At 41.1% G+C, this 15,711-nt stretch overlaps 1 protein-coding gene across 1 annotated transcript in view; it reads left to right on the forward strand.

Moving 5' to 3' along the window:
* arhgef39 (Rho guanine nucleotide exchange factor (GEF) 39) overlaps positions 1-15,711 on the forward strand; it is a 25,521-nt gene continuing 9,810 nt past the window's right edge. The window contains exons 1-7 of the mRNA XM_086022904.1: positions 1-94; positions 421-592; positions 2,041-2,135; positions 5,436-5,556; positions 6,372-6,490; positions 12,320-12,390; positions 15,426-15,554. Of these exons, the coding sequence (XP_085879030.1) occupies positions 443-592; positions 2,041-2,135; positions 5,436-5,556; positions 6,372-6,490; positions 12,320-12,390; positions 15,426-15,554 (685 nt within the window). The 5' untranslated portion in view covers positions 1-94; positions 421-442. The remainder of the gene's footprint in view (positions 95-420; positions 593-2,040; positions 2,136-5,435; positions 5,557-6,371; positions 6,491-12,319; positions 12,391-15,425; positions 15,555-15,711) is intronic.

Genomic DNA, 15,711 nt, shown 5'->3' on the forward strand with positions numbered 1-15,711 from the left:
AAACCAATCAGCTTGCATGACGTCATCTAAACCGGAAAAGGGAAACCCAGCCCGAAAAGAGCGCCTGGTTTGAAAGCGGAGACGTTAACTCAAGGTAAAATTACGTATAGTACTAATTAATAATGCTTATATATCTATGTTTTCACATTTGAGAAGAACGGTTAATACCCTTAATAATAAAATATGTTAAAAGTCTACAAAAACGCTGTCTATTTCGCACTGTCATGCTTTGTGTGTTTCACTCACAAAAACAACATTATTTTTTTCTGACATCAGAGATGCTATGATTGTACATTATTTATTACACGGCCATACAAAAAAATGTGTGTTTTTCATGAAAGTCTTCAAACATTCACAACTTAAAAGTGTGTGTATGACCCCAATGTAGCTGTATATAAAGCTCCTCTTGTTCCTGCCCAGGATAAGCCTCAACGCTGTGACCATGAGTTTCTCTCCATGTCCACCTGATGCCCTCGCCAGCAACAGCATCCAGCAGCAGAGGGACCGCTGGGAGAGGAAACGGAGCCGAGCAGCCAGAGAATTGGTGCAGTCGGAGCAGCGGTACTGCCAACAGCTGGAGCTAATCACCACTGTATGTTAGGAATTACAAAAAAAAAAAATCAAACACAGCGCTACCTTGACTTACAAGTGATCAAAATGTACAGCCGTTGCTCTGCTGATTTTTTTTATTTTTTGGTAAATGGTGGCAGAAAACTTCAAAACAAGCAGCTGATCATCTTCAAAGAGGCCCCTTGCTTCTTTCAAGCTGTTTATTTTCAATCCAATTTGAAATTTCAACATAAAACAAAGCCAATTCCACATTGCTTATTTACCCCAACCACATAACTTACTAAAGCCCGCTAGTTTAATGCTAACATGCGGTGCAAAACACCATAGATGGGCTAACAAAACCAGCATTGATGTTGCTTCGATTTTAACACAAACAGTACAGCAACACATGGACAAAACAATATCACAATAATCACAGGCATATATTCTTTATCCTCAGCCAAAAATGACTTTTTTTACTCAGATGTGAAGCTCTTTGTGCATTATGTATGACTGTATTATACTGCCCCTGTTGGCCAGGAAGAAGCTCAATATGATTGAAGCATGAAATCATGATGCAAAAACTCTTCATTTTTTACACTGCATTCCATTTATACTGTAGAGTATTATTTTTTTGTGAGATATTTACATGTATTACTATTTAGCATGTCCTTTTTATTAAGTCACACTTTGCTAGAATAAAAAACAAAAATACAGGAACCTTGTTCAATCTTAAATTAGATAATATATAATAATAAAAATGCATTGTGTGTTTGTAGTTAAATGTAGCCCTGTTAAATTGGTAGAACATATTAGCCTTTTATTTTAGAAATGTTTTTTTATCCAGTCCTTGTCGTGCAGTGCATCCTGGTTTGGCCCACTATGCAGCAGATGTCCAATTTCCTCTCTTTGAGTCGGTTCCGAAGGAGTTCAAGGTTACACTAGCCACAAACAGGATACAACTTTTGCAGTCATTTCCATTCAGCGTTATACAGTACACATAGGTTACTGCATATTGAATAGCAACATGCTGAAGGTAGAAATTGTACACTTAACTTCCTGCGGGGACAACAGACTTTTACCACCCGCCAGTGTTGCCGAATTTCTACTCAATTACTCTCCCTCCGCCCGTATACTCCAATTAGGAGTCATTTTAAGCCTTGTGCTCGTTCAATTTGCTAATCCCATTTCCGCCGCAAATGACTTGAGACCAGCACAGCTGCCACTTTAGTGGGACGACATTTTTCTATACTTGTTTCTTGCAGCAACCGCCATCTACAGCGGGAGATGTGGGAGGTTAAAGCCTGCCGCCGGCACTGTGAATGCTGCCAAAAATAAATGGATGGATAAAATAAAATTGGGGTCCATTAATAAAAGCCTCGAATTATTTACCTTTTTTTTTTCCGTCCCACCGATAATTCCAACATAAATGAAACTACTCATGAAAAGTTTCTCCAGTCAGTGCTGAGTTGTCTTCCTTGTTTTTTGCAGTACTTTGTGGAGATTTTGAAGGCCAAAGGAACCCTGAGGCAGGACATTAGAGAAAGCATCTTCAGTTCAATTAAAGCCATTCACTCAGTAAACCAGTAAGTATCCCGTTGCATAATTTACGAATATCATCGCTTTAAGGGCAGTGAGAGACTGTGTAAAGTGATGGGGAAAGCAGTCGGTCCCCTGTGTAGGAATGCACTCATGATAAACTCTCGGTTTATTAAAGCATCGGCCTTATCTTCACCATTAGTAGAAGTCAATGATACTCTATAAGGGTATAGATGTTCCGTTTTCCCTCCCTTGGGTACATTAGTGTATACGTTATAATTTGAGAAGATAAAGCACAAAATGGAAGCGATCATTATAATGGAAAAACTTCTGAATTGTAATTGAGACGCGACCTCACTTCTGATAAATGATGCAGAGTCATTCGAACATTTGACACCATTAAAAAAAATGCGGTGTCCGTCGTAATTTTCATTAAAAAAAAATGAAATAGCAGGTCAATTTATATAATTAAAATTGTGTTGTTGTTTTTTTTAATTGAAATTGACTTATTTATATTCATGTTGTCCTTCTTTTGAATGCACTCAAGTTGAGACTGAATCAACAGTGCCTCTGCTGTCTGCAGCCAAATAACGCGCCCGGCCTTGCCTCAATTCCTTTACGACGCCATTAATCAACAATCAATTCCACACAATCAACCAGATTTTCCATTAATTAATACAAGTGCTCATCTATTTGTCTGCCATCTCCAGGTCGAAGGGGGAATAAAAAAAAATAGCCATGTGCTACAATGAAGACTGAAGTATAAATTACACACAGTGACGTATTGGATAAATGGTTCTGCACTTCCCATACATCTTCATTATGGGCCCCGCTTATTGAATTAGTGGTTTAAAAGCAACGGCAAGTAGTAAGTACTCCATTTAAAAAAACATTCCATTGAGGGACAGTGCGTTGGACAGATTTATCACTGCTAAGTGATAGATTAGATTTTCCCATATTCTTTTCTCCCACTCCGACTTTTGGGAGGCAATAACTGTCTAGTAAAGTCCTTTAGATTAATATGTGGCGAATATTTCAACCGCCTTTTCTTTATCTGTGGTTCATAGGTGCACGCTGCGTAAATATTTTGTGTGCGTGTATTTTTGACGGCGCAAAGTGAGAGTACAAAGGGTACGGATACATTATGAAATTTCTTTTAAGTTGCATTAAAAACGCCATTAAAAAGTATCCAATTAGATTTGCTGATACCTGCAAAAACCCCGAATAAAGTCATCCACAGTCGAGCCGAGTCCGGCACAGTTCAAGTGTCCTAGTGTGAGTACGCCCTAAGGCTTGTTGATAAACATGATTTTCCCGTGGCGTGTAATCATAGTTAAATTTGAATTCCACCCAAGTGCAAAGTGTATGTATATTCATCTGATGTCCCTGTGTTTGTTTACTTGCCCGCGGAGTGCAGCGGGTAGAGTTAATAAATTCGACCACTTTTTTAAAAGCTACATTAGAAAAGGAGACATGTGAATATATTGATATGCCGTGCCATTCATTCTGCCGCAGACTGTTTATTGAGAAGCGGCAGCAAAGGCAGCCATCCAATTATCCCTCGCTCCGAACATGCCAAAACAGGAATAAGACTTGAAAGGCCTGTCAGCGGATCAGGTATGAAGGATAGCCACAGTGGATTTAAAAATGGGAGGGGGGGGGAGGGGTCATGATGATAATAATAGGTAGAGCATGAAAGGTAGATGAGACAAGAACCGTTCTGTGATCAACAAAATTCCACGCTATTGTTTGTGCGATAACAGCGAATTGACTTTATGTTTATTTATCAGTCATGTTAATGGCGCCTTAACAATTGATATTCGTGCCACCCCCAGATGAAGGCGACTCGGTGGGAATTGCCGGTTGAGGCCATACCCAGCCCAGATGTCGCAACTGCTTGGAATTAATGCTGATTAACACGACACGTGCCGAATACTAATCCCGCTCCGCTGCTGATGGCCAGACAATTTAATTGCTGTAAAAAAAAAAAAAAAGAAAAAGGGAGGTAATCTTTAATTTCATATTTATCATAATAGCCTGTGGCAGTAAGAGGTAGGGGGGAAAAAAAACGGAAACACTATATTTCCCGCCCTTTGCCCTCGTTAGAACTCTCTCGGCTGCTCCCGCATCTCCTGATTATGAACAGAGGCTACCTTGGCGTGCAACTTCATTAAAATCTATTTAAATCAACTTCAACTGAAATGTGCTCCTTCCAGCGTGTGCGAACAGAAGTCTCTGGGAACATCATTAGGGAGTGGGAATGTCTGGGTGTGTGTGTGCGTGTGGTACTTCCTCTAAGTTTGGATAACAAGCTCCTTCACCAGTGTCAACACCCCCAACCAATTGCGTCCGTGTTGCTATAATGTGCCTGACAGGCTGACGACTGTTTTGCCGTTGCCTTGATTCACTTGTTTTGCTCCTGAGTTCAGCAGGCATGTTCCCACTACAAAGTGGCCCTGGGTGCCCTGAAGGTAGACCTACCGTCTGGGTCCTCGGTAAATACAGCGAGGCCTACAAACGGCACTACAGAGCCTCGCCTGCTAAACCCTCCCCATTAACAGTGGGGGGGGGCTGAAGGGGGGTGGGGGGGGTACAGTTCTTCTAAACTTTGCTCAACCTCCGCACTTTCTCTAAACATGTGTGCCTTTTGCCGCGAAATGGCACTTCAGATGCGATCGCGCCTCATTTGGGATCACACTGATGCCGAACAGCAGTGTTTTCTCAGGCGCTAACTCAAAGTCCAATGCGCTTTGACTGCGGGCTAAATGTGCGCTGGAGGAGGTGCTTGAAAATTAATGTGTCGGAGGACTTTGATGCGCCAAATACAGGTATGCGCGGCGTGTATTTTCGGAGGGCGAGGACGTTATTACGCCGTCATGACGTCTGTCTTGTCAGCGTCGGCTAAATATAGGTGATTGGTAGGGCTGCAGCTATTGAATTAATGCAAAGAGATGCAGATTAAGTTCATTGAAGACTTTAAATTGTCCGTAGGTGTGAGCGCCTTTCCTTCCAAAGAAAAAAATTAATATCAATCAATGATATATATATATATATATATATATATATATATATATATATATATAATATAATATAATATAATATAACTCGTATTTAAATATACATTGTGTGTCATTCTTTTTGTTGTGTGTTTGGTTTTAAAGTGACATGGTGCATTCGGGGTACTTTCACAATGCCAGGGACTTGCAAACACACACCACCGTTTGGCACATTTATCGTTTTTCTCCGATTGTATTGTTTTTAAGATCGTGAGAAGCCAAAATCGAAATCATCGGAATTTCGGACTGTATTTTAAGAAGATAACCCTTCAATATTTGTGTTTTTCGTAGATCTTTGCTAGTTCACCTGGAAAATGGCTACTTCGGCAGGGGCTTTGACCAGTTTTGCCCTGAACTGCATCACTACAACATCTTTGTGGACAATATTTACGATGCCAAAAAAGTGCTCTGGGTAAGGCTATACAGCATTTGCAGCGGAATCATCATTAATAAATGTTGATCTGCCCATTTTGAAGGTAATTCTAAAATGATCCAGCGTTGTTACTCCGAACAAGCATGACAGCTTGTGGTCAAGAGCTATTGTCCCAAAATTGAATTCATTACAGCTTGAACTACACTCGCCATGGGAGGTTTATTTTCATGACTGACATGAGTGACAAGTTTCGGGCTTCACGTCACCCAAATGTTGACGCATACTCATGCTGACATGATGTGCAGATGCATTTTTAATGACATCACCAGCACCCCAACCCCTCCTGCAGCCAAGGCATAATGCGTAACAAGAGGGGGATTTTTTTTTTCTCGAGTTTTTGAGTGGGACGAAGACACGGGTTTCAGGGGTCGTCACTGTTATGTCCATCATCGGGCGTACAAGCTGAATGCAGATGCTACTCGGTGGGAGGAAATTGGGATACGCACTCACTGGATCTGTAAGCGTGATGTGTTTCCTTGGGTATTGTCATAAGCAATATGTAGTGGAGATAGAGTGCAGTGCAGATGCTGTTTCTTTCCATCACTTTGTCAAAGGCTGGATGATATGACAACTTGATAATGTCATGTATGGTTTGGAGGACCTTTCTCATGATAAGATTATGTGCTGCTGTGTCCCTAGTTTAATTCAGGGGAAGATGAATGAAAAGATGTTACGGAATTGGAATGAATGGCGATATGAAATACCGGACAGCCTTGAGAGCAGTAGTTCCACTTTGCTGCAGCTGTCTCTAATTGCTCTTTTTATGAGAAATTGCGTTCCTTTTGTTGATCCAGATCCAGCTGAAGAAAAACAAGGCCTTCAGACGGTTTAAGAAACTGCAGGAAGGCCGGCCCGAGTTCAACAACCACAAGCTTGAGGACTTGCTTCAACTTCCTATCGAGCGGATCGATCAGTAAGCTTTCCAAACTCTGACTGATTACTTGCCAGTAAGATAGAACATAATTTCCACCAAATTTGTAGCAAATTTTCATCTGTCAGACATGTGTGCTAATGCTTGTAGGCTAATCTCAGATTTTATAGCCTGATACCGATAATCATTAAAATATCGAATATTGGCGCCGATAATCAGCCCGGTTTATAATCAGCCCGGACGATAATCCCTAGTTGCGAGTGCCGATACCATGAAATTAATCAGACCAATACCGATGCCTGATATCGGTACTCGCCTTTCCCGAAAAAAAAATCTTGCATTTTTGTACTCACCAGTATACCATACAATACAACCCTGATGGTGAGTTTATTTTAAAAGAAGACAAAAACTTCCTGATCATGAGGAAGAATGATTTAATGCTACAAATACATCACCCAAAATCAGTAATTCAAGTCCGTCTCCTTGAATGCTGGTGTTCCACTAACTTCCAACAATAAGCAAGATCAACAAAAGAAAAAGCCGATGGAGTTAAAAAAAAAAAATATATATATATATATATATATATATATATATACCGACACCAATTGAAATTCTTGCATAATAAGCATTAACTGTGACTATTATTATAAATCAGAACAACAGCCCCCACATCCCCGCCCTTATTCCCCCTCCACTTCGACATGCTTACACTCGCAAAAAAAACAATATTATTTTTATGTTATTTAAAGTACATCTGTGCCTTCTCAAAGGTATTCTTTTCCCAATACACTGTGAATAAACAGTACATCCCTAACATATTCTTTTTACAGCAAACAATGGTGTTAGTCTCCCATCACAAATTGTTTCCACATCACATAGTCTTTTTTTTTTTTTTTTTTTTAACCTGTTTCTCTCCAAATAAGGAAATGTGTTATGATCACATTCCGCCACTTCCTTAACATGCCACAGATTTTACGCATGAGTTGTTTTTGCTGTTTGATTGTTTTCCTTTCACCAGTCTTTTCGCCGCACAATCTATAATCTCGACGACAGGTGATTATTTGATGTAGCGCCCACGTATGTGCGCCATCCGTCCAGGAACTGTCAAAATCTCGTTTGTTAAGTACCGCTTTCGTGTTAGCTGTAATTTCATGCGGTCCTGATCTTGCTTGTTAATTAGTGGAACAAGAAAAGAAATCATCAGAAATGCGCTTTCCAACGCAGCGCATTTTCGTGACACCGGTTTATCAAGCCGCTTGTTTGCATCTTAATTAGCTATCGTCCATGCTCATCATCATTGCAGATGTACTATCAAGCCCTTGACATGTTACACCCATTCAACTTTCCGGCGAGTTTCTTTCAGAAGAGCTAACACCTGAGAGTTTATTTTACTGTTGATATTATTTGTTTTTCCTCTGCAGCAGGGGCGGGCAAACGTTTTGTGCCAAAGGACACGATGGACGTTTAAAAGCAGACAAATGGCCCAGGTTATTTGTATTTAAAAAAAAAAAAAAAAAAAAAAAGGCAAAATCGGTAAGTTATGCAATAAAAAAAAATAAAAATACAGTCTCCTTTTCAATGTAAGTAATTATGTATTATTTATTACTTTTACGTTTAAACCCTTCAACCTTTACAAATGAATTTGATTTTTTTAAATTGACAGGAAAAAAAAAAACCCTCAAAACTGGGACGTGGCCTGTGTTCAGAATGAACCAATCACACTCAAGCTCGTGTTAAATCGTCTGCACACACCTGCCACCAGAGGGTGTGCACACTTGTGCAACCACATCGCAGTTGTTTATTTTTACTTCCCTTTTTGAAAATATTTTTGGGTTGTAAAGGATACATTACACCACAAAAACCTGACATTTGAACAAGGTTGTGTACACTTTTTTTTATTTTTTATTTTTTTATTGACAAATGAATGCAATTTTACGGGACTTTTGCTCATGTAAACGCTTGCGTCAACGCGTTGCTTTGACGACACTGTGGATGCGACGTCATTTTCACTCGCTCGCTGAGAGGAACACAACACACGTTCACAATAGGGAGCCATTACGTACACAAAGTAATGTCCTCATTTGGACACGTCTACTTAAAGCTTTGATGTACTGCGTGCATTTACATCCCTGTTGCTATTGCCGCCGAATAGCAAACTGCTTGTTCTGCGGTGATATTTTTTTTATATTACTGTAATAAAGAGACGAAGTCGTGCAGAACATAATAGGGCAATTTTTACAATTGAGTTGACAATTATATGGACAAGGTGTAGGAAGACCAAGAATGTCTGTTTTGGTAAATTTCCATTATAATTTGTTTGTGTTTTGATGAAATATGCTGCTGTAAAATACGTATTTATTGAGTCGGGGGGGGGGGGGGGGGGTAATGGATGTCGTCGTCCCTATGACATACAATTATCTGTGACTCTGACATGTAATCGGTCTCCAGTGCAACTTTGCGTCGCTCAGGGTTTCCTTGTCCGCTCGCCGCCATTGTCATCGATCCGTCTGTCGTTCTCGGCAAAACTCGGAAGGCTCGGGGGACGTGTCTAATTCGGCGCTGATTTTAAGCGGCGCGGCGATAATCATCGCCGGCTGGCCGGCACCTTACCTCGCCTCACCTCACTCGGGCTCGCCGCGAACGGCAAGCAAAGTGTTGTCCCGTATCGCCGTTTAAGGATGATGGATGGCGAGCGAAGCCCGGAGTGCGGATACTTATGTTGCTGCTGGGGGAACGACTAAAATAATTGCCTTTATTAAGTGGCGTTCACAAGCGCCGACTGGAGTAGTCGTCTGTCTCCCCTCTGCTGAGTTCACCGTTATGACAGTGATGGGGTCTCAAGTTGATTGTGGCGCTGAATAACAAGCCCTCTCCGCCTGTATCGGCCACATTTCTGTCAATAATGGAGTTTTAGCTCTTATAGAGATGGCGGCAGACCTTGGGATCGGTGCGCTTTAAACCAAGCACAATTTAGCCTAACAAAAGCATTGACCCGGCAATAGGCTTGCTTCAGACGAGGAATATGTTCTGGGTAAAAGGCATACAAAAACCCAGAGGTCTTTGGGTCATTGTCATCCTTGCTAAGCATTGTGAACCACCTAGTTAGGTGTTGTACTTGGCTGCCGTACTTGAATTCATCTTTCATTTGACAAGGTGGGCTTTCAAATTAGCTGCTTTTGTGCGCCGGGGCGTTTATTCTGTCATCCGCTGCAGCCTGGCACAGTGCGGCTCCCGCAGACAAGGACAAACTTGTGATTAATTTCTTTTGAAAGGTTTTCTGAAAGACGCGGTCTGCAGGTATATCGCTGTGATTTATTTTTAATTTGTTACATATTGTCTGGCTGACCCTGCGCTTCATTGTCCGCGGTGAAGCAAGGCCGGCGATGAAAACAATTGCTTCGGTGAGGTAATTCCATTTGCGCCAAATTTGCCATGAAAATGATTGGATCTCCACCCATTTGAGGCTTGGCACAATCGGATAATTCGGGGGACCCTTGCTTTCAACACAAGTTATTTGTGGACTTAAAGATGTTTTCTCGTGGGCGGGGGGTGGGGAGTCTATGAAGTCAAATTTCATCATCTGGTTGCGGCCCCTTTGCGGCTGTCGCGGAGTCGCGGGCCGTTTCGCTCCTGTAACTTACACAGTACCGCTGTGAAAAAGCTGCCAAAGACAAGATAGTGAGCGCGAAAGGCGAATGTGTATGAGGAAAAATAATTTGGTGAGTCTTGACGGCGATCTCGCACAGATAACGCAGGGTTCCGACCGCATTTCTCAATCTGCAAGCTGTAGATTCTATTATTATTTTTCATTGTGTAAGCTAGATTGTGAATATTTTTTTCCCACCATAGTCGACTCTTTACTATAGTGGGCTCTATGGAGAGGCAATTCCATTTTTTTTTCTACGTATAAGTGGCCGTCGTTTTGCCCAATAGAGATATTTGACCAGAATGTGTGCTTTTTTTTTTTGTCAAATAAACAAACAAATAAAATCCTCTTATGACATATTAGTTCTCCAGCACAAAATTACAATGCTAATAAATCGCATTTTACATTAATAAATGAACAATTTACACTTAGTGCCGCTTGATTTTTCATGTCACCGCATTAACACGAAATGTTATTTCACTGTAATGTATTTCAGGCTTATTTTTTTCGCTTGATGAATTAAAAAAAAAAAAAAGTAAGGAATTCACAGCTCATGATATATATATATATATATATATATATATATATATATATATATATATATATTTTTTTTTTTTTTTTTTTGGGTGTACCTATGTGACTATCCATGCACGTAAAGTATTGAGAGCGCTGCAACATTCAGAAGTTGCGCGATTTGGCGGAGGTGCGCGTTCTTCGGGTGCTCTTGTTTACAAATTGGGACATCTGGGAAGCTAATTACAAAGATATTCATGTTGCTAAATTGATGTGCGCATGCATAATCCACATTACGACGCAGTCGGCGCCTCATGTTGCCGCGGCGGTAGGTGCATCAAAACACCAGCTCATACTTTCTATAGAAAATATCTCAGCTGTTGGGAATATGTTATTGTCTCATTATCTTTCTTTGCTGTGGTGCTAATGAGCGGGACAGGGCAGCTTAACAAGTGAGTGTCATTTACATTATTTGAAATGGGCTGTAATAATGCTCATTAGATGGTTCCTTTGTTACGCTGGTGCTGTAATTAGAATTTCATCTCAACTCCTTGAGAGAAAAAAAGGAAACGAGGGCACCCATTGCTAATAATGTCTGTAATGCATTTGTTACTACAAGATGATACAAGGAGAGAAGGAACTGGAATTATTTCTTCTTTTTAAGTGTCCCTTAATTGATGTCGGCTTAATTAGAGCTTGTTAGGCATTCATTTCATTTCTAATCAGTAAGTGAGTGCACGCACAATGCACTCCTCCTTCGCTGCTTCCGCAAAGCCTCCCGCCCCCTCCATCCACAGCGTGGCAGCCCGCCGCTAAGACACAACGAAACGAACGTGTGTTTCCGTGCCTGCGTCGAAAGGCATTTTAACAACCATTTCTCGTCGCCTTCACCGGATCACGCCTCTTATTACCGATGGAAAACGGACCAGTATTACCGCAGCCTACCGAGTCACTTAGTTGTGAAACTCTTCTTTGTGTATTGTGTTTGTTTGACCAGCCTAGTTCGTAATCCCTTGCGGGTCACTATCTGTACAGGACTAGTAAACATTTTTTTCTCTTCAAGTTTTCATTTAGAATAGAATGTGAAGTGTACCCAATGCAAATAAATAAATAAAAAATGAACATATGGTGCCACTTGGCAACCGCCAAATTGTGCTTTTTTTTTTTTTTTTCCCTTCCATTTTTTTTTAGCACTTGCTCTCACAATTACACCAACGAATTGACCGGTTGCATCTTGCCAGCATAATGCCCTCACTCGGTGGCACCACAATGTCTCTGCGACCAACCCAGACTACTCAAAGACAGGGCTCTAGAGGTAGGCGCTGTTAAAAAAAAAAAAAAAAAAAAAAAAAAAAAAAAAAAAAATCAATCAGTGCATTCCAAGGTTAAGTCCTTTCATTGGGGGGGAAAAAAGGCAAACATATCAAAACACACTTACGTCAACTCAGTATACATGTTTCATATAAAATCTAGAATAATATAGATATATGAATGGATTTCTGTTGAAGTTGACGCAAGTTAATACATTTAATTAAGGGTATCAACAGATAACGCATGGATCAATGAAGCGATACACTAAATAATTGATGAACCTTACACATATCTGTAATCTTCATAAATGGCTTTTTTCGTGAAAGGGACTTTTTCAGTGATACTGCCATTGCCACATAGTGGACCTGATCTAGTCATTTAATGAAATCCTGTTTTCTTAGGTATAAAGGTTTACTGCAAGAGATGACTGCCAATACGAGTCCAGATAACCCGGAGTTCCAACAGCTTTCACGTAAGTGCCTTTCACGATTGTGCTCCTGTCTCAGTAATCTTTTTTTTTTTTTCCCCCCGCTGCGTGTCAAGGTCAATATTTTTTTATTGTTAAGTGATGAATACAGCACTCTCCATCCCGCCCTCAAGTGGGTGATGTCAAGGTTTGCACTGACACGTTTCCATGTAATTTCAGGATTCAGTAGCTTGCATATATGGCTCCTTGGACAGAATGTGTCAGTCAGTCGCATATGAAGGCGTAATACAACACAATCTGCACCAAACAGTGTATTTGGCCAAAAATACGCCTGGTAATCTCTTCATTCCGGAGTTCCGGAGTCTCAAAGGTGGAATAGTTCAGCCTGCGGTTTACCGCGGATGCCAGCAGGGCTGGGCAATTAATCGAAATGTAATTGTGATTTCGATTTTGGCTTCTCACGATCATGAAAACAGTATAATCGGAGAAAAATGATTCACGTGCTGAACGGCGTCGTGTGTATGTGCAAATTGCTGCGTTGTGAACGCACATTGTACAATGTGAAGTGAATTTTATTCTGCCCTGAGCGTACTTGAAGCAGTTTATTGACACCCCAATTTGAGACTACTGTAAAACTAAACACAAAATAGGAAGAATTACACACATTCTTTATTTAAATACGACACATACTGGACAGTTTTACCGCCAGTGCGCATGCTCGCAGTGAATGGGAAATCCCATTGACAGGCTAATAGAAAATTAGCATTGAGTTCCGGGAGTGATATTCCTTCAAAAAAACGAATATTTACACTCAATGATAGGACAATAATCTTCCTAATCTCTTAAAAACAAGTTATATTTAAAGTTAAATCACAACATTCCACTTCTACTCTTTAGTGTACCTCTCTGCGTGCACTGCACCACACTGCCCCTAAGTGGCCAATGCCTGCATAGCAGGTATTCACTTTTATTTGTTATTCTCTATCGCTATTATTTTAAATGTTATTACTTGTTACTAGAAACTCACGTAAAGGTAATCCTTTGAGCTGATGTCTCCTGAAATGTTGACGCGAGTTAAAGCCGCATTTTTTGGGGGGAGAATTTCGGTTGAATTTCAAATCATTCAACCTCTACTTTAGAAGTCACACAGTAGGCACATTTGCTCCACAGCAGTGAAAACTTTTATACGTACCAGTCACTCACCAGACAGTCATTCTTAAAGAAAGCCCTCATTATCTTCATTTGGCGAACAAAGACTGCGTTAGCATTCCCTTTCATTCCCCATTTGCTGTTATTGTCGCAAGCGGCGCTTTGGTCGTAGTGGAGGAATGAAAGCGAGGCAAAGCTCAATGTGAGTGCAAGTTGTGGTTTGATGTGGATTTTGACATAATTAATTGGGAGTGGATCAGAGGCCATTAAGCTGGCGCGATATTAATAAATAACGTCCTCCAACATCAACACAAATCCCGATAATGACTCATTTCAGTCGTCAAATAAACAGCGAAGCCGACTGAAGTGCGGATATACACAAGGAATTATTTATGTGTATCAATTAAAATCTCATTGCTGATGTGCTGCCTTTGCTTACAAATTAAAACAGCCCGTGACTCTAAGATGAAGGTACATATCTGAAAGTGCTCCACTATCGCTTCTTCCTCTTCTCATTAAAATCCGCTGCTTTTTTTTAATGGTGGTTGGGGTTTTTTGTATGGGGGAGGGGGGAGGGGCTTTCCATCGTGAGCCCAATTGTATTGCAAAGGGAATTATTTTAAAAAGATATTTCTGACAAATCACATTGTATCTGATTAAGGAAACAAGCTCAGGCGGCACAGTCGAAGAACTTTGTCGTTGTTGTTGTTGTTTTGTCTCGTGTGCTGCTCGGCGCCGCTCTCCCCCGAAGCTTCTCTCTTCCGCGTTGCTTTGCATTCTCGCTCGATTTAATTGTCATAATTGCGGCACTTTGGGAGTTTTTATTTGCCCGCTTACAATATGACACATCGAAGAACAACTCGAGCGCGGTAAGAAGGTACGACCTCAGAAATGATGGGCAGACTTTGTCGTAAAACTTCTTCCCGCGCTTGTTCCGTGGCCAAACACTGAATAGTAAATAAGTGGAATAAAGCGCTTGAAAAATTGCAAGACTTCTTCAGTGTGTCTAATGGGCTTGATGTATTATTAATGCCTCGGCCAGATCTCATGTCAAGAATGCGGTAATTAGAAGTTGTTGTTTTTCCGAGGCAGCCGACATAAAAATATTCCAAGCAGGCATAACAAAGGGGAAAAGTCTACACGGATGCCTTGTTTGGTTTACATTGTAATTGTTGTGAAGTTAAGCGAGCCAATTAGGCGGTGATTATTTTAGTGGAGGCACGTCGCCGAGAGGCTCGCGTTCATCCAGACTTTCATTCCTCGGAACCAAAGTTGAAATGTTGCGCTTGAAATTAGGATTCAGCCGCGCGCCGTTACATCGGGATGCGTTAATGATGCTGCTCTAAATGTTTACAGCTATTATCGGGGCCGCCTTGTTGCAATTTCATGGCTGTGTCCTTTTTTGATGTATTGTTCTGGTGCCGAGGTTTCTTGCTTTGTTGTCAAAACGGGTTCGCTTTGCGATATTTGAAAGAATGTGGAATCAAACAAAAGAGATGAAGACATTATTCCAAGTGTAAAATGTAAACGTTTGCTCGCTTAATGTGAACGGAAATTAGCACGGAATTTACAGTCATTAAGAGCATATATTCTCTCTGCTCTGTAGGAACAATGACAATCTGTCTCGCCAAATGTCTTCAAATATTTTGGAATCGAGGCTTTTGGGCCCCACACCCCATGGTCACACGTCATGAATAGGAGGCCTTAAATTTGAGTCAAGTGGTCTTTCAAAGGTCTTGCTTAGAGACACCATGTGCCGTAAAGTTTTGCTTTTTCCGCTGATGATACAACCGGAGAGCGCATGTTCCCGCTGTTTCTTTTCCACCATCCCACCTGGACTTGGGAGCTAAAGTAAGTCAAGGCATCCTCACGCGTGTGATTGAAGCACTATGTGTGTGTTTTTTTTTTTTTGTTTTTTTTTTTTGCCGCAGGGGCGGCGGCTGCGGTGGAAGAGCTGCACCAGCGTATCCAGAACAATACCCGGCGCCACGAGAACCACCTGCAGCTGTGCCGGGTGCAGAAACTGCTGAAGGGGCGAAAGACGAAGGTGTTGGCTGCAGGTTAGGGAGCCTCTGATCACTTATTCTTTTCATCTGGTTGGAGCGGCACCGCAAACCACCCCTCTCCGCATCTTTTGCCGTGTCCTGCGGGACTTAAGAGGGGTGCAAGTGTAGATATAGAAAAGGGAAATTCGTTTGATAAAAAAAAAAAAAAAAA

Source organism: Filicampus tigris, chromosome 22, assembly GCF_054856515.1.
Source record: "Filicampus tigris isolate MCC_2025a chromosome 22, RoL_Ftig_1.0, whole genome shotgun sequence".
In the NCBI taxonomy this organism is placed as follows: Eukaryota; Metazoa; Chordata; class Actinopteri; order Syngnathiformes; family Syngnathidae; genus Filicampus; species Filicampus tigris.